General features: G+C 30.8%; 1 protein-coding gene across 1 annotated transcript in view; it reads left to right on the forward strand.

Moving 5' to 3' along the window:
* LOC111625371 (dynein heavy chain 1, axonemal-like) overlaps nucleotides 1-25,064 on the forward strand; it is a 144,007-nt gene that overhangs the window by 109,953 nt on the left and 8,990 nt on the right. The window contains exons 47-63 of the mRNA XM_023368508.1: nucleotides 176-367; nucleotides 478-609; nucleotides 5,932-6,016; nucleotides 6,374-6,501; nucleotides 6,659-6,835; nucleotides 11,739-11,777; nucleotides 13,380-13,575; nucleotides 14,949-15,100; nucleotides 15,198-15,394; nucleotides 15,842-15,986; nucleotides 16,725-16,883; nucleotides 16,965-17,096; nucleotides 17,163-17,336; nucleotides 17,408-17,587; nucleotides 17,789-17,965; nucleotides 18,076-18,246; nucleotides 21,986-22,116. Of these exons, the coding sequence (XP_023224276.1) occupies nucleotides 176-367; nucleotides 478-609; nucleotides 5,932-6,016; nucleotides 6,374-6,501; nucleotides 6,659-6,835; nucleotides 11,739-11,777; nucleotides 13,380-13,575; nucleotides 14,949-15,100; nucleotides 15,198-15,394; nucleotides 15,842-15,986; nucleotides 16,725-16,883; nucleotides 16,965-17,096; nucleotides 17,163-17,336; nucleotides 17,408-17,587; nucleotides 17,789-17,965; nucleotides 18,076-18,246; nucleotides 21,986-22,116 (2,567 nt within the window). The remainder of the gene's footprint in view (nucleotides 1-175; nucleotides 368-477; nucleotides 610-5,931; nucleotides 6,017-6,373; nucleotides 6,502-6,658; nucleotides 6,836-11,738; nucleotides 11,778-13,379; nucleotides 13,576-14,948; nucleotides 15,101-15,197; nucleotides 15,395-15,841; nucleotides 15,987-16,724; nucleotides 16,884-16,964; nucleotides 17,097-17,162; nucleotides 17,337-17,407; nucleotides 17,588-17,788; nucleotides 17,966-18,075; nucleotides 18,247-21,985; nucleotides 22,117-25,064) is intronic.

The following is a 25,064-nucleotide window of genomic DNA, read 5'->3' on the forward strand; positions in this document are numbered from 1 at the left end:
ATTAAAACTTTCAGCCCATTATTGTGACAATGTAATAATAATATACATTCAATTTAGTAGTATACAAATTTTGATAGAAATAAAATTAGAATTTTAAATTTAATCTGTAAACTATGTTCTTAATAATAAAAATGTTAAGTTTAAGATATTAACACTAAATTTTATTTTTTACAAGGAAATATTGTCTAAAGCACAACAGAGTTTAGCATCAAAAGTATCAAATTTAAATATTTTTAAAGCAAATTTCAAAGAAGTGCAAGACAACTTGATTCATTTACAGCAACAGTTTCAGGAAGGTACTAAAGCAAAAATGCAACTTGATAATGAAATTAGTCACACTCAATTAAAATTAAGTAGAGGAAATAAAGTATGTAAAAATTTATATTTTTCTAAAAAATCAGCTTATAACTTTTTTTTTAATTAAATGTTTTTTAATATTCAAATGAATGACTAATATTAAAATTTGGATTTTCATAGATAGTGGAGAAATTAAGAGATGAGAAAAAACAATGGAATGAAAAAATAAAAAGATATGAATATAAATTAATGAACTTAACTGGAAATATGTTAATATCTTCAGGATACATTTCTTATTTAGGGCCATTTATAGTAAGTCAACATTTCTTTATTAAAACATTATTTTACAACACAAATTAAAAACAATTCTAAAAAGTATCATAATGATTTTCACATTGTGATGTTTGTAACGAGAAGTACTTAATTCCGTGAGCGAAATGGTACCAAAACAAAACACTTAATATTATTCACAGCACAAAGTATTTTAATTCTCTCCAAACAGGTTCTTTACATCAGATCCCAACTTTACAACTTTATAAATTTTATGTACATAGGCGTTAAATACATGTCCTCCAAATAGTTAACTTCCACACACGCAACAATCAAACACGGGTCAGATTAACTTAGCTAGAGCCGAAAGTTTTCGCCAGATTTTGGGCCTAAAATTGTGGCGAAAATTGCCAATTTTTTACCTTAAATTCGTCCAAAAAAATCGCCAGTTATTTATTTAAAAAAAAAGTTAAAATGAATTACACTTAGATATTTCAAATGATCCTCGCTTAAACTATGACGTCGATTGCTCAATATCAATGAATACAATGAGAACGAACGTTTGATGTCGACTGCAACTAAAGGAGCGTATTTGCTATTAACTTTATCACTTAAATTCATATCAAAAGACATAAATTTGATAAGATCAGGATTACCTGACAAAACTTTTTCCAATTTTTGAGAAAATATAGGATAACCAGAAACAATTTCTTTTGCATTTTCAATTAATTCGGCTTGTTCAGCTACACCAAGTCCTTGTTTTTCCAGTGATGATATAATATTTGATAGCTTGACAAGATTATGGAGATCAAATAATTCTTTCTTGAGGTTAATTTTTTTTACTTGCAATAGTTTCACCAAAACATTTCTAGCATTTGAATGAGATTTTTGTTTATAATTCAAAATGAAGCGCTCAACTGTATCAAAATTATTGACATAGTATTTTGCAGCGTTTAACCAAGACCCCCAGCGAGTGATAATTGGTTCTGGAGGAAGATTACTAACTCCAGTTGCATTCTTAAAATAATTTTGTCTTTCTCTTGACTTCACAAAAAGCTTCTTCATTTCTAATATAAGCGAATTTGTTAATTTGTACTCATTCTGAATCCTAAATGCAACGTTATGTAAGGCGTGAGCGAGACACATGACATGATGTACATTTGGAAAAATCAAAGAATTTTTCTTAATCTCACTTACTGCCTTTATCATGTATTTTGCTCGATCTGTCACTATTAACTTCAGTTTTGAATATTTTAAATCATTTGGCCACAATTTTCTAGACATGTTGAGTATACATTCCTTTATTATAATGTTGTCAACTGTTGAGTGAAATGTCACATCAATTAACATTGATTTTGCTTTCTCACCATTCAATTTTCATACAAGCACGTTGACCACTTTACGTTGCAATTTGTCACTAGTTTTGTCAACATTGAAATAGACATCATGTCCATTAATTTTGTCCTTAATTTTTTCTGTTACTGAGTTGAAGATAGTTTTTTGATGTGTTCACAGTGCTAAAAAAATAAATAACTCAATGAGACTTCGAATAAAATCATATTTCAGCTAAATTATGAGCACAATCGCGAACAGCAGCATCAATTTCAATAAAATAAACACTTCATTAAAAAAATAATTACAATAAAAAAATACCTGGTACACTTTTGATCAGCTTCTTCATATATTTCTCGAGAAACAATCTCAGTTTTTTGTTATTTAATTTTTCAAGTGGAATATCTGCACTGGTGAATGCTTCAACCATTTCTTTATCAAAATCGCTTCCATTTTCAAACAACAGTATTTGTGACTGTAGTGTATTATGTTTCTTGTGTTTTGCACTGTTGAGATGTTCTGAAAGTCGTTTCTTAATTGTATCACATTTGTGGTTGACATGTGTAGAGCACTTAACACAGAGAATTGTTTTTTTGGTATGGCGAAATATATTGCCACCTAATTCCTTAATCACGGAATCAATTTTAAACTCAATTGACTGTTTTCTAGACATTTTTGCACGAAGCACATGGAAAACTAACGATTTTGCCACCTATTGCCAAATTTGCCAGTTTGGGTGAAAATCACCGATTTTCACCAAAAAAACTTAGTGATATTGAGACCGGATTTTTAAATTAGTACTAATTGGAAGATGCTCATTCCAGGCGAATATAGTTGAGAAATTCACCAAAAGTGAAAATTTTCGGCTCTACTTATATCTAATTTATAACTATCTTACAGTTAAGGAAGATGGATAAAATAGAAGAAATAGGAAAAGATAAGAGAAGAAATAGAAATATCCAGGGTTTTTGTAGTGACGTGCTCTTGGGTAGGACACAACTTCAGATCTCCCTCTTATTTGTGACCCTTTTCTTGTTGTAGACCTTTCGTCTATCTCTGACTTTGTCATCTTTTCTCAAGGCTTTCTGTCCATAGTCTTTTCTCTTTGATCTCCTGGCACCTCGCAGTCCCTGATCGTCCTTCTCGAGTTCTGGAGCACTGCCTTTTGTCTGCCTCCTCTTTGGGATTCTCACCCAGACTAACTCCTTCTCTGTCCGTTTGGCCCCAGGGCTTCACTCCCTCTTTTGTTCTACTTATTTTCATGGAAACGATAATCCTATCCAAGGGCAAAAAAAGGTTAGACAAGAAAGTTCTAGAAGGAATTTAGAACAAAGAAACAGGAAAGAAGGCTAAAATTAATCCAAATAAAACATACAACTATCCAATATCATGACCGATGGCCACAACATAATTTTATCATGCTCTAATGCTAACAGTTTTAATTTCCAGATATATGAACTCATTTTTCCAACAGACTATTTGTGTATTGATGTACACATTTTTTTATAGAATAAAATAATATTAATTTATTAAAAATTTGAACTTTTGACATCAATATGCAATTGTTTATGACACTTAAAAATGAGTGAAGATTTAATTTTTTTTATGCAAAACAAGGAATCTGTTTTGCAGCAAAAAAATTTTATTAATAAAAACTTCAGCTGGTTTCTAAATAAAAAAAAATTGCTTTTTCTGTTAGATATAGTGGAAAGTTCAGCATATCTAATAGAATTCTATTTTCATAAGTTTGGAATTTTATTTTACTTCAAATAAAAATGAAATAAAGTGACATTGTTATACACTCAAACAACAGAAATTTGTATAAAAAAATTCATACAAAATTATTCAAACAAATATATCCCATACTAATTAATACTAATAAAACGTCAATTTTAAAATTAATTCAGTTTCAGTAGCAATTATTAGCACTGTGCATTATCTGCCACTATACCAGTATATTATTAATTGTAATAAATATAATACTATATCTTAGTTAATTTAATGTAGTTAAATGTAATACTGTATTTTCTTGATTTTAAGATGCAATGTATCAGTGGCATAGCGTAATGGGGACAGCAGGGGCAGCACTTTTTAGGGGTTGGCAAAATTTCACAATAAATAATAATATCTTGTAAAAATTTGAACCATTTCATTTCATAATTTTGTTGCATCTACGATTCAGACCGATTGAAATGAGCACAGAATAACGTCTGGGTGAACTATTAATTTTACCTGGGGATATCGTGCGCAACCTGTCAACTTTTTTTTTGCTTGTACGATTTGTATTCATTCACATCTCTAATATCCAATAGAGCTACGTCATCTAGGTTACTTATGTTACTCCTACCCAAGTCTTCCTAGTCACTAACTGTAACTGATTTAGAACCAGCATGCACTGCACATTATTCTTCACATTGCAAAATGACATACGCACGCGTCAGGAACTTCTGTTCGAAGAAACTTCACCTGCTGTCCAGGTCAGCAATTTTTAAAAAGGTGGCAACACTAGCGTGGAATTTTTCATTACTTATAAGGGGACAGCGAAATTTTCCTTTGCTCCGGGCAGCTGACACCCACGCTCTGCCACTGCACTGTATTATCCATTTTTACTTGTTTGAAAGAGATACATCTCACAATTGATGATGATATAATTACTGATATAAAAAAAGGAGTATTAAATTTTAATCCAGAGGAAGCATTGGAGAATTCAACAGTATATTGAAAAGAGCTGACTTTTTGTTCACTGGGCATTAAGTGCTATTCTTGGATTGGTTTCCCCTTTTATTCCTTTATTTTTTTTTATCCTTGAAAGACCACAGGAACTGTGTTTAGCAATTTTATACAGAGGAACCCATGTGAGGAGGAGGATTTTATATCAGACAGTAGAATTTTTTTGAGAAAACTTAGACAATAAGAGACTACAATCCAAAACATTAGTGGTATCTCATTGACTGATGATTTGCATAATGCCTTGTATTTGTCTGAGCAATTTGTATTGTTTCACCTAAATTAAGCTTACCTTTTAAGTACTTTATAATTTTTGGCACTCCATGTGCTTTCATAGCTGGCAAGTATAGAGCTAGGTTCTTTACTTTGATATTTTCCAAAATGAATGTTTGTTTGGAGAATTTTCAAATGAGACATCCACATTTGATTTGTGCATCCTTTCTTTGATTATTGGTGTAATCAGTAATGCTATTTTATTTATGATATTGAATGCTTAACTTCTTTAGAACGTAGAAAATCTTGGCTTGAAAACATTTGAATCACTTAGCTGCTGAATAAGTGAAGTAAAATCGTAGTAAAATGCCATTGCAAACTTCTTTACTTTCTTTTCATAAATATTTTCACTCTCTGATCTGATGCTAATGTCTTTCTGTTGGTAAGCCTATGTCACATCTTTTCAGGATGGAATAAATTCTGTTTGTCTTTGATTTTCCTTCATTAATAAAATGTTTAAATATAAATAATTTCTCATATTGTAAATTGTGGGAATAGAAATTGTACACCTGGGATCTCAAAATGACTTTTTTGGAAGCCTTTTTTGGTTCAAATAAGGACTTTGACAAATTTTGACATTATTATTCAAAATAACACAAAATTCTGAATAATATTGCTCTTATCATCTGCCACACGACTTGCTGCACATAACATTCTACTATCTTGATTTTTGTGCAAATTCTTTTTGTTTTCATTTGTTGTACAGTATGCTTTACAAGAAATTAATAGGTGTAATGGAATATTTTATGTCGTAGACAACCATGACATAAACTGGTGTCATTATAGTAAATTTACTTGTATAATGCATTTTTAATATGTTAGAAGGTAAAATTGCATATTTTTTACATTAGAATATGCTAGGCAGAAATTCTCTATCAGCAAATGTTTTATTAAAAGAAATTATTAAGTAATCATAATTTCTTTTATGACATTGTAGATAAAAAAAATATTTAGTAGTGTCTTAGTGATAATGTTTTGTTTAATTCTTCTGATAAATGTATAATAATTTAAAGCTAATACTTTTTCATTTAGATGGAATGTCGTAAAAATATTACTAATATTTGGATGGAGAAATTAGAAGAACATAATATTCCATACAATAAAAGAAGTTTTATTGGTAAGATGATAAAACACCAGAAAATTACACAACCATTGAAACCCAATATGTTAAGCTAATACATCTACAACAGCCATACCGGGAGTTGCGGGTTCGAGTCCCGCTTCGGGCCGATCTTTTTTTCCAGTTTATTCTAAATTATTTAATTAAATATTAATTATTAATTTTAATAATAGATGGTGCCTAATGCCTCACTCTAGTGCCAAATTTATTTCTAATTTCTAATTATTTATCCAAAATACAGCCTGATCATTTATGGCTGTTGTAGATGTATTAGTTTAATATTTTATGACACAGTGATTTAATATAATATACAATGAAATTATCAGTATATAAATTTATTTTAAAATATTTCAGATTTGTTGGGAGATTCCGTAATGATTCAAAAATGGAAAATTGCTGGTTTGCCAAAAGATGATTTTTATGTGGAAAATGCAATTATATGTTATAATTCTCCAAGTTGGCCTTTATTTATCGATCCACAAGTAAATATCAAAATATTTAAAATAAAGTTTTGACTTTTTTTAAAGTTCTTTAATTTTTATGGCCTTATTTTGATTAAAATTTTCTATTTTACTTATTGAATGAAATTTAGTAAAAACAAATATTACTCTGATTTCAAATAAATTAATACATTTATAGGGTCAAGCTAACAAATGGATAAAAACAATAGAATCATCAAATTTAGAATGTATAAAATTGACTGATAAAGAATTCTTACATAGTTTAGATCATGCGATAAGATTTGGAAAACCTTGTCTGCTTGAAAATATTGGCGAAATATTAGATCCTTCTTTGGATTCATTATTATTAAAACAGGTTAGTTTGTATTATTATTTCCTGTCCTGAAAATGTTGTGCAAAAGTTTATTTTACAACTATTTTTTAACTTGGAAATTATTTAATAACAACTTTGATCAATTTCACCACATAGCATTTACATAATATTTTATAAATAGTAATTGGATAAATGAATCTAAATTTTAGCATTGTATAACACTAAAAACTACATTCTATCAGGTCTTTATTATATGGAGAAGCTCACTTTTTGTTTAACAGGTATAATTTATTATTATTATTATTGTTGTGTTTAGTGGGTTATACTCGGTATACACCGGTGGCTGTGTACTATGCCGGACCAAAGTCAAGGCATAGCAACCAAAACAAAACTAAAATTAAATGTGTGTGTCAGTGTCTGTATTAAGGAATTTCCTAACAATATGGCATGTATTCAATATAGTGGCCTTCTGTAGTGTGATGTATGTATTTCTACTCAATTGTAATGTTCCCAGGCTTTTGTGTAGCGTGTGTGGTATCACACCTGTACAGGAGAGAACAACAGGTACAATAAGCACCCTATCCATCCTCCACAGATGCCTTATTTCCTGGGCGAGTTCTGTGTACTTGCTAATTTTTTCAGTGCATGTGTTTTGTACATTGTGAGTGTTTGGAATGGCTATGTCTATAATGTATGTGATTTTATTGTGTTTGTCAATGAGTGTGATGTCTGGTCTGTTGTGGTAAATTGTTTTATCTGTGATTATGGCTCTGTCGTAGTACATTTTGTGCGTGTTGTTTTCCAATACTGTCTGTGGAATATACTTGTAGTATGGTTCGTGGATGTCTGCCAATTTGTGTTTCTTTGCAAGCTCTTGGTGTATTATATTTGCTACTTGATTGTGTCTATGTAAGTAATCTGTCTGTGCCAAGAGCTTGCAACCAGAAGTGATGTGTTGTATAGTTTCTGGCATGATGTGACATTTTCTGCATGTGTCATTTGTGAGTGTTGTATCTTTGAGTATGTGTTTTCTGTAGTTTTTAGTATTTATGACCTGATCCTGTATGGCAATCATGAATCCTTCCGTCTCCCCAAAGAGGCATCCCCGATCTAACCAGCTGTTTGACGCAGTTTTGTCAACAAAATCCTGGGCCAGGTCATAAGGATGCCTGCCATGGAGTGCCTTTCGAGCCCACGATTGCTTGATGGTGTCTATGCTTTTTATATGTTGTGTCATGTCTGTATGTTGTGAGTGTAAGTTTAATGGTGTGTTATTTGAGTCTGCTAGAGTTACTGCTTTATGTAACTGTGATGTTTCTTGTTTCTTGTAGAAAAACTCTCGCAGTGACTGTATTTGTTTGTAGTGAAGGTTAACTATGTCAATCAGGCCACGTCCGCCTTCTTTACGTGGAAGGGTTAATCTTTCTGTGGCGGATTTAGGATGATGTTGTTTATGCTTAGTAAGTGTTGTTCTTGTTTTCCTTTGGAGTTGCTCGAGATCTGTGTGAGTCCAATGTATAACTCCAAAAGAGTATGTGAGTACTGGGATGACATATGTGTTTATTGCTTTAACTGTGTGTTTTGCATTTAACTGTGTTCTAAGTATAGCGTTTAACCTACTTTGGTATTCTTTAATTAATCGTTGCTTTATTTGTGTATGTTCTGTTAGTTTGGCCTGTTGGAATCCTAAGTACTTGTAGAACTCGCCCTCTTCCATGGATTCAATAACGTCTCCATTTCCAAGTGCAAAATCTTCTTTCTTCAGGATTCCTTTTTCTATGTGAAGTTTTTTGCATTTGTCTAAGCCAAACTCCATTTGTATGTCCTTAGTGTATGAATGTGTGATTTGTAGGAGTTGATGAAGTTGTTTTTGTGTGGATGCATAAAGTTTTATGTCGTCCATGTACATGAGATGTGAGAGTGTAAACTGTGTTGTTTTTTCATGTCTGATATTGTAGCCATAATGCGTGTTGTTTAACATGTTGGATAATGGATTCAGGGCTAGGCAGAACCAGAGAGGACTCAAGGAATCTCCTTGAAAAATTCCTCGCCTAATGAATATTTCGTTTGTTTGTATGGAAGTGTTACTAACCCTGAGATGTAGTGTTGTTCTCCAGTGCTGCATAGTGTTTTCGAAGAATGCAATGAGTGATGGATGTATTTTGTACATGTGTAGAATATGTAGCAGCCAACTGTGTGGAACACTGTCGAATGCTTTTCTGTAGTCTATATATGCCATGTGTATGTTTCTGTGTTGTTTGTGTGCTTGCCGTAGAATGACTGAATCTATGAGTAACTGTTCTTTGCATCCCCTGTGATTTCTACGGCAACCTTTTTGTTGTTCTGTAAGAATGTCGTGTTCTTCAACATGTTTGTATATTTTGTTTGTGATACAGGATGTCAATAATTTGTAGAGTGTTGGAAGACATGTAATTGGTCTGTATTGTGTGGGGTCTGTGGTTTTGTTGTTTTTAGGTTTCATGTAGGTGATGCCCTGAGTAAGAAATTTTGGCATGTCTTGTGGATTGATGATGATGTGTGTTAGATGTTTAGCTAGTTCCTGGTGCAGTGATGTAAACTTTTTGTACCAGAAATTGTGAATGTTGTCTACACCAGGTGTCTTCCAGTTGTGTGTTCTGTTAACAGCGTAGCGAATGTCGTGTATGTTTATTTCAGCACAGGGCATACTTGGTATGTTATGCAAGTTTCTGTTCTCCTCCTTGATCCAGCCTGCATCAGCATTGTGTGTAACAGCATTGGACCAAAGAGATGACCAATAAGTTGTGAGTTCTTCTTCTGTTGGTGTGCCACTGTACTGTGTATCGCAGGGATGAAAAGTGGGAGCTGGTCTGGTTTACGGTAAACGCACGTTTCTATCTTACCCCCCATGAGACGTATGTTAACATCTAGAAAATGTACACTCGAGTTGCTAACCTGATCTAAGCCGAGGGTAAGGCTGTAAGCATTGTCGTTCATGCACGACAAAAAATCATCAAGGTTTGGTGTGGTTTTCAAAAGTATAAAGATGTCATTTACATATCTCTGGATTAGACTGATGTATGGCAAGAATTTGGGCAATAAGGGCAGCCCGCTATCGGGGGAATTTTGCGAGCTAGTGGTGAGACGGTTGGAGGAGAGTGTATTGCCAAAATTCTTGCCATACATCAGTCTAATCCAGAGATACGTGGACGACATCTTTATACTTTAGAAAACCACACCGAACCTTGACGATTTTTTGTCGTGCATGAACGACAATGCTTACAGCCTCACCCTCGGCTTAGATCAGGTTAGCAACTCGAATGCACATTTTCTAGATGTTAACATACGTCTCACAGGGGGTAAGATAGAAACGAGTGTTTACCGTAAACCGGACCAGCTCCCACTTTTCATCCCTGCGAACTCATTTGTGTAAATAATCTGTCTGTGCCAAGAGCTTGCACCCAGAAGTGATGTGTTGTATAGTTTCTGGCATGATGTGACATTTTCTGCATGTGTCATTTGTGAGTGTTGTATCTTTGAGTATGTGTTTTCTGTAGTTTTTAGTATTTATGACCTGATCCTGTATGGCAATCATGAATCCTTCCATCTCCCCAAAGAGGCATCCCCGATCTAACCAGCTGTTTGACGCAGTTTTGTCAACAAAATCCTGGGCCAGGTCATAAGGATGCCTGCCATGGAGAACCTTTTGAGCCCACGGTTGCTTAATGTTGTCTATGCTTTTTATATGTTCTGTCATGTCTGTATGTTGTGAGTGTAAGTTTAATGGTTTTTTGTAGACCCCTTTGTCTACAAAATTGCTGTTTTCCATGCCCTTACCAGACAGGCTTTCACTCACCACACAAACAAGCACGACACCCAATTAGAGCTCCGTCACATAGAAAAAATTGCCATTGAGCATGGATACAGTAAAGGCATGATCCGTGGTTTAGCCCGTGCCTACGCCCATTCCCCCACGCCGCAGTGACAGCCCCCTGCCTTCGCTGGATGACAACTGCCAACCGGATAGGAACGGTAGGCATGCGGTCATCCAGTTCAACCAACATTTAGACCCCCTATACAGGGAGATTGCTTGCTGTAACCGCACGAAGATCACGTACATGAGAACCGGCATTGTTTATGACCTGCTGCGCAATGCCAAGGACGCGATGGATCTCAGCAAGGCCTCAGGTGTATACTCCATTCCCATCAGGGAGGACAGATTTCATAGGGACTTGGTTTACATTGGCTTCACCATCCGCTCAACACAAAAACGGATAAGAGAACATCAAGCAGATATTAAAAATAACAGGCACACCACCGCCTTATCGACCTACATTGCCGACCCTGAAATGCAGGCAGACTTCTGGAACACCAGACTAATCAGACAAGTGTTCCGAACTGATCACATCCATCACCTGGAGGTTTGGGAGATTCATAAAGCTAACAGTGGGGGCACCTGCATCAACTTCAAAGATGGTGAAACGATCGTGCAGGTGTGGACGTATTTGTTCGAGGAATTCGAACAGGGACAGTCGGAGGGGTGAAACCTGACATGCACAATTATTTACATCTCTGGTGACATCGTTACGACGGTCAGGAGGAAACACAGTCAGTCACCACCTGAAGCAGACCTCGGTGGCGGTTGAAAGCATTTGTGGAGTTTATTACGAACATAACACTTGTAAAAAAAGGTTTCGTGGATTGTTATTAAAGTACATTTTGTTTTATGACGTCAGTCTGCGTATTTTTTGAACAGACCTCGTATTCTAAGAATTAGATGAAATAACAAAACTTTAATAAACATTTGATATGATTGTATATCAATATATGAAAATTTTCTTATTTTAACAAGGACAGCTAAAGTTGCCTATCCTGTATTACAATTAATTGATTTGTATTGAAAAATATAAATGTTGCATTTTTAGTTGTAATATGTAAATTATTTTTTATTGTTTTATTTCTTTAGGTTTTAAAGAGAAGAGAAAATATTATTAAATTTGGCAATTCTGTAAATAAATTCTATATAAAGTTTCATTTATATAATTGTTATACAGTAGACCCCCTATAAAACAGGTTCATATAACAAGGAGAAAAAATTGTGATCGTATTCATATAAACACTCTAAAAGAGACTCATATAATATGGTAAAACGTCATCACCGACTCATGTCGCAACAGGATTGGTCGAATCTAGAGCAATAGCGGATATTGCACAAACTGTTGAGTTTAAATGAGCACTGGACCTACTAAATAACATTTATTATTTAACGTCCATAAAAATCATATTTATATTAATGATGTCTCCAAAGTTCAGCAAATTTTTCGCATAAAAATAACTTATTAGAAAACACGCACCCACTGTTCGATGCGCCGCTCCGCGACGAAAACAAGCTTAAGCAATGGCGCCGTTGAACGGTACACACTCGGTAAGTAATCCTACAATTTTTTGTTTATAGCATAGTTTATATGGATTATTCCCAAAAAATTATACGTATTTTAGAAATGTTGAGTCGAATTAGTCTAGAATCAATTAATTTTATGGAAGAAAACCTTTCAAACAGCCATAGTCCGTAAACTGCAGACGTGCTGTGCTGTGATTGGCTCATGTATTTAAGTGACTGGTAAAACACAGAATTCATATAAAATAGAACATATCTACTGTATATACAGTCGACCCCACCCATAACACGGTAGATACATTCCGGTTTTTATGAATCCTTTTTCTACGAGTCCTTAAATACATGAGCCAATCACAGCACGGCACATCTGCAGTTTATGGACTACGGCTGTTTGAAAAGTTTTCTTCCATAAAATTAATCGATTCTAGACTAATTCAACTCAACATTTCTAAAATACGTATAATTTTTTGGGAATAATCCATATAAACTATGCTATAAACAAAAAATTGTAGAATTACTTACCGAGTGTGCACCATTCGACAACACCATTGCTTAAGCTTGTTTTCGTCATGGAGCTTGCCATCGAATGGTGCTCGTGNCATGCATAACAAGTAAAAAAATTATAAAATATTTTATTGTAGAAGAAGTGGGAATTTTTTCTAAATGGTGGATCAGAGCCAATTGAAATGGAAAATCCTTCTCCAGGCTGGCTTCCTGAAAATGTTTGGACAGAAATTTGCACATTGGCAAAATTTCCAAAATTTGAAAGTTTATTATCAGATTTTTATGAAAATAATAGCCATTTTAGAAAGATTTATTATTCTGATCATCCAGAAAGGTTTTTAATTTCTTTATTCTAATCTCAATAGATTTAAATTTATATTTTTTTAGTAAATATTACCTACTTTCAAATGAATCAGTTAATGATGGTTTCACAGGAATAAATATGTCTTGCTTAGTTCTATATTTACAAACTGAAAAATACTAATAAGTTTCTGAAGGGGTGGTGTGTTCTGGATATGTTGAGTCCCTGTCTCTCACCACCTGGTTATCCCCCATTGTGGGCCAGGTTGAACCCATAATGGGTATGGAAAAAAGGCCTTCTAAGTGCCCACAGGGTCAAGAGATTAAAAAATAATAATAATAGATCATTTAAAAAATAAAAATATTTACATTACTTTTATATTTTTATAAAATAAAATAATTTAGGAAAAAATAAATACAATTTTAAGTACTGAAAAAGATATTGATTCTACAAGAAATCAATATATGCCAGTTGTTTTAAGAGCTAAAATATTATTTTTTGGAATACTAGATCTTGAAAGGTTAAATCCAATGTATCATTACTCCTTAGAATGGTTTATAGAAATGTTTTTGTCATCAATTGCAAAAACAGAATATTCAGGTAAAATTTGAATGTTTGATGATAACTATCAAACATCAACTTTAATTATATAATTATCTTATGTTTATGTATCATATATCAAAATATACCTGACTATGCATATAGCTTTGTAGTTATTAAGTGGGGAGAACTAGTGGGACTGTATGTATGTATAATGTGATCATCAGTTGTGAGTTGACTACCATTAAGTTCATATTAAGAAAAGTTTTCCTTTCAAACTCGTGGTGGTTTCTGTAATTTGAATTTTTTTTTGTTCTAATGATTTTTAACATGGAACTGATTGAAAAGCAATGCATTTTGTGTGAAATTTTGTTTAAAACTTGGAAAGACTGCAACAAAAACACATCACCATTTGAAAATCGTTTTTGGAGAATACACTTTGAGTTGAATTATGTGTTTTGAATGGTTTAGCCATTTTAAAGAAGACAGAAATTCAATTAAGGATAATGAAAGCTGGATAGACCTTCAACTTCCAAAACTGATAGTAATTTTCCAAATTTATGAAATTATTCCTGCTAATTTTAATATACCAGACCATTTTAATGTAGAATAATTTCTATAAGTTTAAATTAAAAGGTTATGCTGCTAGTACAGGTATTTTTTGATCAAGCTTTGTGTGTATGTATCTATGTATGTATTTATATGTATGTATATATATATATATATATATATAATGTATGTATTTATAGTGTTTACTTTAACATTTGTTCAGATGCAAAAGAGATCTTTTCAGCATTTCACATATATGTATATATATATATGATTCATTAATCATTAGTTCCACTGTCTACAGTAAAACAAATTAATTTATTCAAAAGGAAACATGTAAATTTTCAGAAGTTTTGCAGGAATATGTAAATTTTCCAAACAACAAAATGCAAATTAAAAATATGTACACCAGTCCATGCAAAGAAGCATGGACTGCTATGGACAGGCAGCATATCATCTTTAGCAATGAATAACAGTTCTGTTTGGGAATGGACTATCACAGTATTAAAGTATGGTGTTTCACTAGTGAGCCCTTCAATCTACCCTTTATTGTTGAATGTCAAATTGTCCCCATTGTTAGTATGCTGGTTTGGGCAGCCATCAAGTATCCAAGCCATCTTGTATGACAATCACTAACAGATTTTAAACTAATATAACAGATTTAAAATGTGATAGTTTTTTGTTATTACTAGAAATAATAATGGTAGTAATGCTATGGTAGCAAGAACATTTTTAACGTACTGTATATAAATAATGTAGGTATTTTTTTTTAAAACAAAAAAAGTATATCAAAGACATCTTTTGTAGCATTCTTAATTTTAAATATATTTTATAAAACTATTACATAATAAAATGCATACTAATTTTATATTTCAATTTTACAGAATATATTGATCAACGATGTATACAAATAAATAATCATTTTACTTACAATCTTTTTATAAATATTTGTTGTTCGTTATTTGAGAAGGATAAATTACTGTATGCATTTTTATTATCTCTCTCATTATGTATGGATGAAGATTTGATAGATCAGGTAAATATCATAATGCTTGTATAATTAAGCACAATTTAAAATTTTTGACCAGTTACATGCATAACAAGTATAAAAATTATAAAATATTTTATTGTAGAAGAAGTGGGAATTTTTTCTAAATGGTGGATCAGAGCCAATTGAAATGGAAAATCCTTCTCCAGGCTGGCTTCCTGAAAATGTTTGGACAGAAATTTGCACATTGGCAAAATTTCCAAAATTTGAAAGTTTATTATCAGATTTTTATGAAAATAATAGCCATTTTAGAAAGATTTATTATTCTGATCATCCAGAAAGGTTTTTAATTTCTTTATTCTAATCTCAATAGATTTAAATTTATATTTTTTTAGTAAATATTACCTACTTTCAAATGAATCAGTTAATGATGGTTTCACAGGAATAAATATGTCTTGCTTAGTTCTATATTTACAAACTGAAAAATACTAATAAGTTTCTGAAGGGGTGGTGTGTTCTGGATATGTTGAGTCCCTGTCTCTCACCACCTGGTTATCCCCCATTGTGGGCCAGGTTGAACCCATAATGGGTATGGAAAAAAGGCCTTCTAAGTGCCCACAGGGTCAAGAGATTAAAAAATAATAATAATAGATCTAAAACAAATAATAAAATAGTAAATGTCAATAAATCAATTTTTAAGTTTATTTTTATTAATTAAAAAACTTATTATTTTTATTAATTATTTTTAAAAAAAAATGAGAGTACTATATAATTAAATTTTATTTTTAGTGAGGTTCTACCTATAAAATGGGAAGAAGAATTGGATGATTTTGAAAGATTATTGTTATTAAGATGCATCAGAATAGATTGTTTAGGTTTAGCCATGAAGAAATTTGTTAGTAACAAATTAGGTGAAAAATTCATTAAATTTCAAGTAAGAACAAACTTCAGATTGATTTAACTGCTTTTTTTTTATATTGAAGAAATACAGTGATACCTCGACTTATGCTACCCGACTTACACAAACCTGGAGTTACGCAATTTTCAAATCTCGTCAATTCGTCTTTTGTTTGAGCGCCAAGCAACTCTCAATTACTCAGTCCCCCCCACACTATTGTTCAGCTTACATGTTCGGACGTGTCGTGCAGAATCGACACACAGCCACAATTTATTTTGTGTTATTTATTTCTGTGTTTGTTATATCTACGGAGACTCGAGAGACACTATGTGGTGATTTCTTCTATCTGTGAACGAATCAAAAGACGAGATAAGATTAACGAGAACATTTATTAGCTTACATACATCCGACTTGGGTTTTACACAAATTGCGAAATTATACCCCGACTTAACGCAAATTCAACTTACGTGGTTATCGCTCAGTCCCACCTATTGCGTAAGTTCGGGGTATCACTGTACTGTACATAAAAACAAAATTTCTAGGAAGTAATGTTTTATATTCAGTTTGATAGTTTAAATTTTAAAATATTTATCAACTTAATATTGAATTTTAAAATTTTTTAAATTTCATAATACTTAACTACACATTTTTAAAATATTTTCCTAATAAAAAATATTTAAAAGTTTTAACTAGGAGTTATTTTAATTTTAAAAATTGAATAAAAACTTTTAATAATAAAATGTTATTTTAAAAATATGTGTTTTTATATTTTAGGTATTCAACTTAGCTCGTCTTTATGATAATTCTTCACCTATTGTTCCACTTATTTTAGTATTATCTCATAATGCTGATCCTACAGAAGAATTACATGAACTATATAAAGAAAAGCATACTTCTAAACGATTATATTCATTATCATTAGGACAAAATCAAGTAATTTACTTTTTCTATAACACAGTTTTTGTATTAAATATTTTCTTATAATGAAATGTTTTCATTCTAATGTAATAATAGGGACAAAAAGCTGAAGCATTATTCAAATCAGCCATTGAATTGGGAAATTGGATATTTTTTCAAAATTGCCATTTAGCATTAAATTTGATGTCTCAATTACAGAAATTAATTGAAAGCATAAATCCTAAAGAAGTATGTAAATAAAAAGGAAATTATAATATATTTTACATATATTTATAAATTTTTAAAAATTTTTAGGTTCATAAAGACTTTCGATTATGGCTTACAAGCATGCCGAGTTCACAATTTCCAATTAATTTACTTCAAAGAGGATTAAAAATGACTATTGAATCACCTTGTGGTTTACAAGCTAATATGCTGAAAATTTATAAAAAGTTTAATGATAATTTTTTTGAACATTGTAAAGAGAAGGTAAGTTAATTTATTATATAAAATTAAATAATTATAATACTGTTATATTATAACAAAATTGTTTATTTTAGAGTCATGTCTTTAAGCCATTACTTCTGAGTCTCTGTCTGTTTCACAGTGTTATTTTAGAAAGATGTAAATTTGGATCTCTAGGATTTAACATTAAATATGAATTTACTATGAATGATCTTTTTATATGTATAAATCAATTGGAAATAGTTATAAACAAATATAAACAAGTGCCATTTAAGGTAAGCTAATTAAACTACATACTTTAACTGAAATAATTAAGATTAGTTTTAATACATTAAAAGATCCAATTTGTTTTGTTTTAAAGAAGAGCAGGACTTTTAGTAGAAAGTCTCTCTTGTTGAACACAAATTTTCATAAATATAAGATTTCATTGAGCCATAACATTATAATTACTTTTTTCTGTGGTATATATATTTCAGATTTTAACATATATGGTTGGAAAAATAAATTATGGTGGTAAAGTTTCTGATGATTTAGACCAGCGATGTATTGAAACTTTATTACAAGATTATTGTAGTCAAGATGCATTAATAGCAAATTATTGTTTTACTGAAAAAGAAATCATTCATCAGTTATCATCTGAAAGTACTTATGAAGTAAGGAAAATTATAAGAGAGAAAATTTAACTTTTGAATAATTATTTATTTATTTATCAACATAAATATATATTAATAAATATATCATTTATAAAATATTTTCATTTTAGCAATATATGGATTATATCCAAAATCTTCCCTTAATTGATTCACCAAATCTATTTGGTCTACATGAAAATGCAAGTATTGTTGTTAACCAAAGTCAAAGTTATCAGATTTTATCAAAACTATCATCTCTTCAGGCAAAAGCAACCTCAAAAGTTCATGAATTAAAAGAAAAGGTTAGCATTAAAGTATTTAAGTTTATAGAGTTTATTTTTAATAAAGAAATTTTCCAAATTTATTTATTAAAAAATATTTAAAATATTAAAGCTTAATTAATTTCTATTTTATTTAAAGTATCCATAAATGCTTACTTCTCATATATACATGTATGATTTTTATGATACAAAATAAGCAATTAAATGCTCAATACATAACAATAGTGAATTAATTTTATCCATATTTTAATAGATATGAAGTGAGTATTAGCAAATAACTAATCAAGCATTTTTAAATTATAAAAACTGGCTAAAGCTAATATTTTTTCAAATTAAGATTCAATTTATGCTAAATTATATGAATTAAGAAATTACTTATGTAGCACATCTAAAGTTCAATAATGATCAGTATCAATATTAATTGTCTGACATTAATATTTTCTAAAATTGATGACAAATGTTTGTTGAAATAGCTGAGTTTTACAATTTTAACTTTAATAAACTATTATAAAGTTTTGTGTGGTTAGCCCACAGATTATCTATTTTTGAAATTCATGTAAGTTTCCTAAAATTATTATTATTTTTTTTTACTTTTTACAAGTTTAATTTTAAGAAAAAATATTTTAATTTATTATTGGTTGTACAATAATAAATTAAAATAAGAACACTAAAAGATAGCAAAAAGTAAATTTGTATCATACAGTTTCTTTAGCATGAAATTGCACTTTACTGTGATTGGTGCAATTTCTGTTACTATAATAGTATGTTACAGCATGCCATGTAACATACACTCTGTGTTTGTTACTTGTCATGCTAAAGAAACTGTATGATACAAATTTACTTTTTGCTATCTTTTAGTGTTCTTATTTTATTTATTTAATTTATTAAAATTTCATCAATCACTTTACTGTGATTGGTGAAATTTTTGTGACTATAATAGTGTGGAATTTACACCATCACATCCCTGTTATTTGTATATTACAATGATTTATCAGTTTATGTTTTTACAAGTCTGAAGTTAATAGAATGCTAGAATAAGTAATGTCATGAAGTTGTTGTGCTGTTGCTATGAAATCTTTGTTCTACAATTTCTTGACTTAAACAAGGTAAATTTGTTTATACATAGGACTTTAATATTCATCAGGACACAGGACTGAGACTAGGCACACTACTGTATTTACAAATTAATCATTTATTTACTATGTTAGACTTGTGAAAAATGTTTATTGACTAGTTTCAAAAATTCATAGTTAGTTTTAGAGTATTACTTGCTTTTAAATGTTAAAGTAAATAAGATAAGTTATTTATCTGGTAGCAAGAGAGATAGCTTGTTTGAAACTTGTTAATTGACAAGTCACTATTAAATAATAATCCCAGATATTTTTATTGTTCAACAACCTCAATGTGTTCTATACCTAGGTATCATTTATCAGAATTTTGATGATGACCATCTCAATGAAAAACCATGATCTTGGATTTTTTAACATAAAACACAATTCTCTGTCCAAGCAAAAATGATGGAAAGAATTAATCACAAAATTCACTCTAATTTCAGCACCGGAATAAATTCCTGACTTCCCTAAACCTATTACTGGCACGCAATGCGTATAAGATATATACAGCAGGTGACAAACGTTTTTGAACTATCTCGCAGTTCTTCCTCAGGTCAACTAGCTTAGGAATGCTTCTGAACAGAGCATGTGGATTTCAACGAGATCGAATGTCATTTCGAAGAAGTCAGCCTCGCTTGACATGCATGGTCGTGAGCTGGTGGAGGTAGTCATGGGTCGGCATCTAATAAGGACTGCCAGGCCAGCGATTGATTTAGCCCCTCCTTCCGGTTGACACATGTGGTTACTTGGCCGGCTTTATAAATGGCTAGAATCCATAGCCATTTATAAAGCCGCGACCGTGCATGTCAAGTGAGGCTGACTTCTTCGAAATGACATTCGATCTCGTTGAAATCCACACGCTCTGTCCAAAAGCATTCCTAAGCTAGTTGACCTGAGGAAGAACTGCAGGATAGTTTGAAAATGTTTGTCACCTGCTGTATATATCTTATATGCATTGTGCACCAGTAACAGGTTTAGGGAAGTCAAGAAGTAATCTTCCATTGAAATCGGTTTAAGTTTTAGATATAATGGCAAAATTGTCAGCATAAGCTAGATGGGAAATTTCATGAGCACCAATTTGAATATTAACTAAAGATGACTGTGAAAAATGAGTATGGAGATCAATGATGTATAAAATAAACAAATAAGGACTAAGAGGGGTCACTTTGTGATAATCCATCAAAATTTTCATCAGTATCAGAAAATTTATTGCCCTGTCTAATAGATATCTTAAAACCTGAGAATAGAGAATACAAATAAATTTGGATGAGAGATTAAGCTAAGGCAAATAACAAATTAGAATTGATTATACCTTTACCTTTGATAAATGTAAACTGTTGATAGAATATTTTCCTATAATTAGTCAATAATACAATGAGTCTATAATTGTTGGGATTATCATAGGTGCCCTTTTTATAAATCATATTATATATGATATTATTTCAATCTCTAGGAATCAACTCTATAAGAAGTATCATATTAAGCCAATTAAGTAACATGTATTTAGCTATAGTAATACAAGGTTTAAAAATTTAGTTGTTGTGTGATCATGGCCGTAAGCTGTGTTATTTTTTATTTGAGATAAAGATTGATTTAATTAATTTAAAGTGAAAATGCTATAAAAAAATTCATTATTGGAAATATAATTTAAGTGTAAAGGATTAAAAAATATATTCTGTTCTTAATTGCTTTAACAAAACAGATCAAAGTTCCAAGGATATCAGAATAGGATTTAAATAGAAGCCTGATTTTTTAATAAATATTAACTTTCCAAAATAGATTAGGGTAACCAGAAAATAACATTATATTTAAAATAGTTATGAAAACTTTTTCTTCACTTTGCACATATTTTTGTACATCTGTTATACAAAAAATTTATTTTTTATATAAGATAAATCTTGGAAATGAGTTGATACTCTCTCAAGAGTGTCAACTCATTTTGATCAGTGATCATACAGCAAGTTCTTGCTTATTTAATAGTTACACTTTAGTAGAAGCACTGTCTTAAATATGCTCTGTCAGAACTGTAGTTTAACATGTAAGAATAGACAACAATTTAATATTTAGGTACAGATTATAGATAATGATACTATTAAAAGATATATATACCAGTACATAACATATTAAATTTAGTCTAAAGTTACAGAATAGTATGTTGTCAGATTTTTCTTCAATGGTAAATCAGTGAACTTACTTCTATTGGCTTATTTTTTAAAAATCTTTGGCAAGAAATATGAATAAATTAATGTATTGTAAAGCTGTTTTACAGAAATTAAAGCATTTCTGTAATTTAATATCAAGGATGGCAGATCAAATATTATATCAGCATGGGGGTGTCTAAAAATTAGTGACCAGATATAAGATAGGTAGTCAAAAAAGGACTTAAAATTGGAGATGTTATATTTGGACAACCTCTAATATCAATGCTCTGTAACTATGCAAATTTTAATTTAGTGATGAAACTATCACTATTTTATTAATTGATTTATTATTAATAAATGAATTAATTGATTTTGATGATAATGTAATTGAACTACAGATGAAAATCACAAATAAAAAAAGTATAAAGTTTATTAAAATAATTAAACTTTAATTAATGTTTGATTTAATTAATACCTCAATTATAATTATATAAACTTTATTTTTAGATTGTTGAAAATTCTGCTAAAGAGATATTAAATTCTTTGCCAAATCTATTTTGTGAAAAAGAAGTATCAGCAATGTATCCCTTATCATATGAAGAATCGTTAAATTCTGTTTTAATTCAAGAAGTTATTAAGTAATTATACAAATAATTATTTCTAAGTTATTTTTTAAATTTTATTTTATTTTTAAGTATAAATCTATATTGAATACAGAGCTGTTGTTGTAGTAGACAACCTATGCAATTTTCAAAGATGATAACTAATGTTAAAATTATTTACTTTCTTCTTTATTTATATATTTTGAACTAGCAAAGTTACCGTGAACATTTTATTGGTATATTACTTATGAAGTATATCTTGTTCAGTCAAATGAATGTAACTTTCTTTGCCTTGAAAAATAAGCATTTGTTAATAATATCGGAGTCAATGGATTATCTGGTCTTTGAATGCCTATTGTTTTCATTCTTATAAGTAGAGGTAATAAACATATTTGCCAATAGGTGTGCTACAATCATTTGAGCTCTTGGTTTGTATGTTTAAAAAGTGACAAATAAATTTAGTTTATCTAAATAATTTCAAATCTAACAAAATTTCATTAAATATTAAATTATATGTCAGTCAGGTAAATAATATGTCTAAAAACATATACTTATTTAAATTACTTTTAAACTTTTAAATTATTAAGTTCATATTGATTTGAAGTAATTTATTAAGTAAAAAAGTTCAGATGTTTAAAAATTAAAATTTTATTATCATCTTTTATGAATCATTTAGTTGTTACAAATTTACGCTACACTATCTGGAACCTGTAACCAGAGCGTGACGCATATATATTGTATACCGCTGTTGATGGATGTTTTTGAACAATCTCTTTGCTCTTCTTCAGGTCAACTGGAATTCCCTGGATGGAGTGTATTCTATTTGTTGGGATCAGGTGCCATTCCGATGAAGCGGAATGACACCTGATCCCAACAAATTGGCTATCGGCAAAGTGCCGATTGGCTAGCGTATGTCAGATGATCACTCCTCAACTTATTATCACTTTGCCCGACTAGGTGATAGCAGTATTCATAATAACCAGTCAATTTGATAAATTAATCAATATTTATCACACTGCCTGCCCTATTTGGTCATTATTCATAATGACCGGGCATTATGAATAATGCCCGATTAATCACTTTGTCCATAACATATACATAACATTTCATTGGATATAAATTGATAATTATTTTTAAAAATATATTCTGTTTATAGTGAAATTGAACATTTTGGTTGAATCAAACAAATCAGATACGATGATAGATTAGATGAAAATATTTGATTTGATAAACATTTTCAAAGCTGAAGTGAAAAATTGCATTAAAACAAATTTAGGCTTTATATGGTTTACATGTGTTTTGCAAACATACACTTCATAATAAAAGTTTTAATACATACAATCTGTATTAGGATTAATACCTTTAAAATTATTATTTATATTTTTGTAATGTAATTTTTTATTTCATGGAAAGCCTTTGAGTGAAGTTTACAATGTTTGTCATTTCACACAATTGGCGACCAACTTGGTGCACCAATCACATTAACAAAGTTTATATAGTTTAATATGTTGATTCTGGTCCATCGAGAAGACACCTTGCGACAAATCAACGAGTTGTGGCTAGAAGTAACCTCCTGGCGGTTGAAGAACAGACAGCGAGACTATTCCAGACTTGACTAGAACTTTTATGCACACTTGAAGATCCATGATGATCTTGCTTCTGATGCAAAGTCCTAAGCCGAACGTAGACGAAACTGATGTATATCCTGATGTTCCAAAGCAAACTTACACAGACCTGAAGTTTCTAACCGAACTTCCCGAAGTTACCATGTTAAAGTGAACTTAAATGTCCCGCTTTGATATTAACCTTTTTATATCCGTAGTCAGAGGGCTAAATGACCAATCAGTGCTTACCGAGCCGTAGCACTATGCAAATATGTAGAGTGGTGTGATCCTCAACCAATGAGTGATCAGCTGCTCTGTCGGAGATTTGCTAGTGGTATGATGATCTGACGACCAATCAGTGGCCACGCATTCAAAATCCAATGGTCTTTCTTGGCCGTTACTAGTTTAAAAAAACCAGTAGTCATGTTCTTACACAATCCTATCCCAACACTTTGTAAAACATTAAATATTCAAAACTCTTTTTACATTTACAAATTTCTATATATTTTTTTAACATTTTAAAGAACTAATAAAAAACAAAAAATAAACAATAGTCAAAAAAATTCATAAAAATTGACAAAAATGGTCAAAGCCATGACTTTTTCTGATTTGGTTCTGAGTTTGTATATGTTGTTGTACTTTTGTCATTGTCATTACAAGTACTGGGCAGTTGATCATTGCTTTAAACATATTTAGAAGTACCTTAAAAAACAAAAAATTTAAAATTCAAATGTAAGTAATGTAATATTCATTACTGTAAAACATGTGTTTTTTTTATTCTTTACTCGAGAGATCTCCTTTCTCCGATTGACATTGTTGCTTTCAGGGCACTTAAATGCTTAGATAGGATGGACAGTTGGGGATTTAGATGGAAAAGCATCCAGAGCTAGTGCCCATCTATCATGTGCAAGCTGTACTAATTGGACATTGTGTGACTGAATGATTTTGTTAAGAATTGATCCTCAAAATGCTTGTCACATATACAAGCCTTTGTGGTTAATTCCTTATATTCACATGAAATGAATCTTCTTCAGCATTCGAAATGACTTTCTAACACCCTAAAAGAGTGCCTTTTATTGTCTTTTTTACTAAGATATCTTGAAATTCACTCAGGAATAAAGCGTGCCAGCATGTTTGCTAATAACCAAATGAGTAAAATCTAAATGACTAGATAACTAAATGTCTTAACAATTAAACAGGTATACAGTGGTGCAGATTATATTTTTGTTCTAACAACTTTCTGTTAGTATACATCATCATGGGTAATCTGTATGAAAGGAGAAAAGTGAATATGTCATAAGGGAAAATTTATCACACATTTTTTTTATTAAATAGTGAAATAACCAAAGTTAGTTAAGACAATAAATAAACAGAAAAAAT

Source organism: Centruroides sculpturatus, unplaced genomic scaffold (assembly GCF_000671375.1).
Source record: "Centruroides sculpturatus isolate CEXI.00-Female unplaced genomic scaffold, Cexi_2.0 scaffold247, whole genome shotgun sequence".
In the NCBI taxonomy this organism is placed as follows: Eukaryota; Metazoa; Arthropoda; class Arachnida; order Scorpiones; family Buthidae; genus Centruroides; species Centruroides sculpturatus.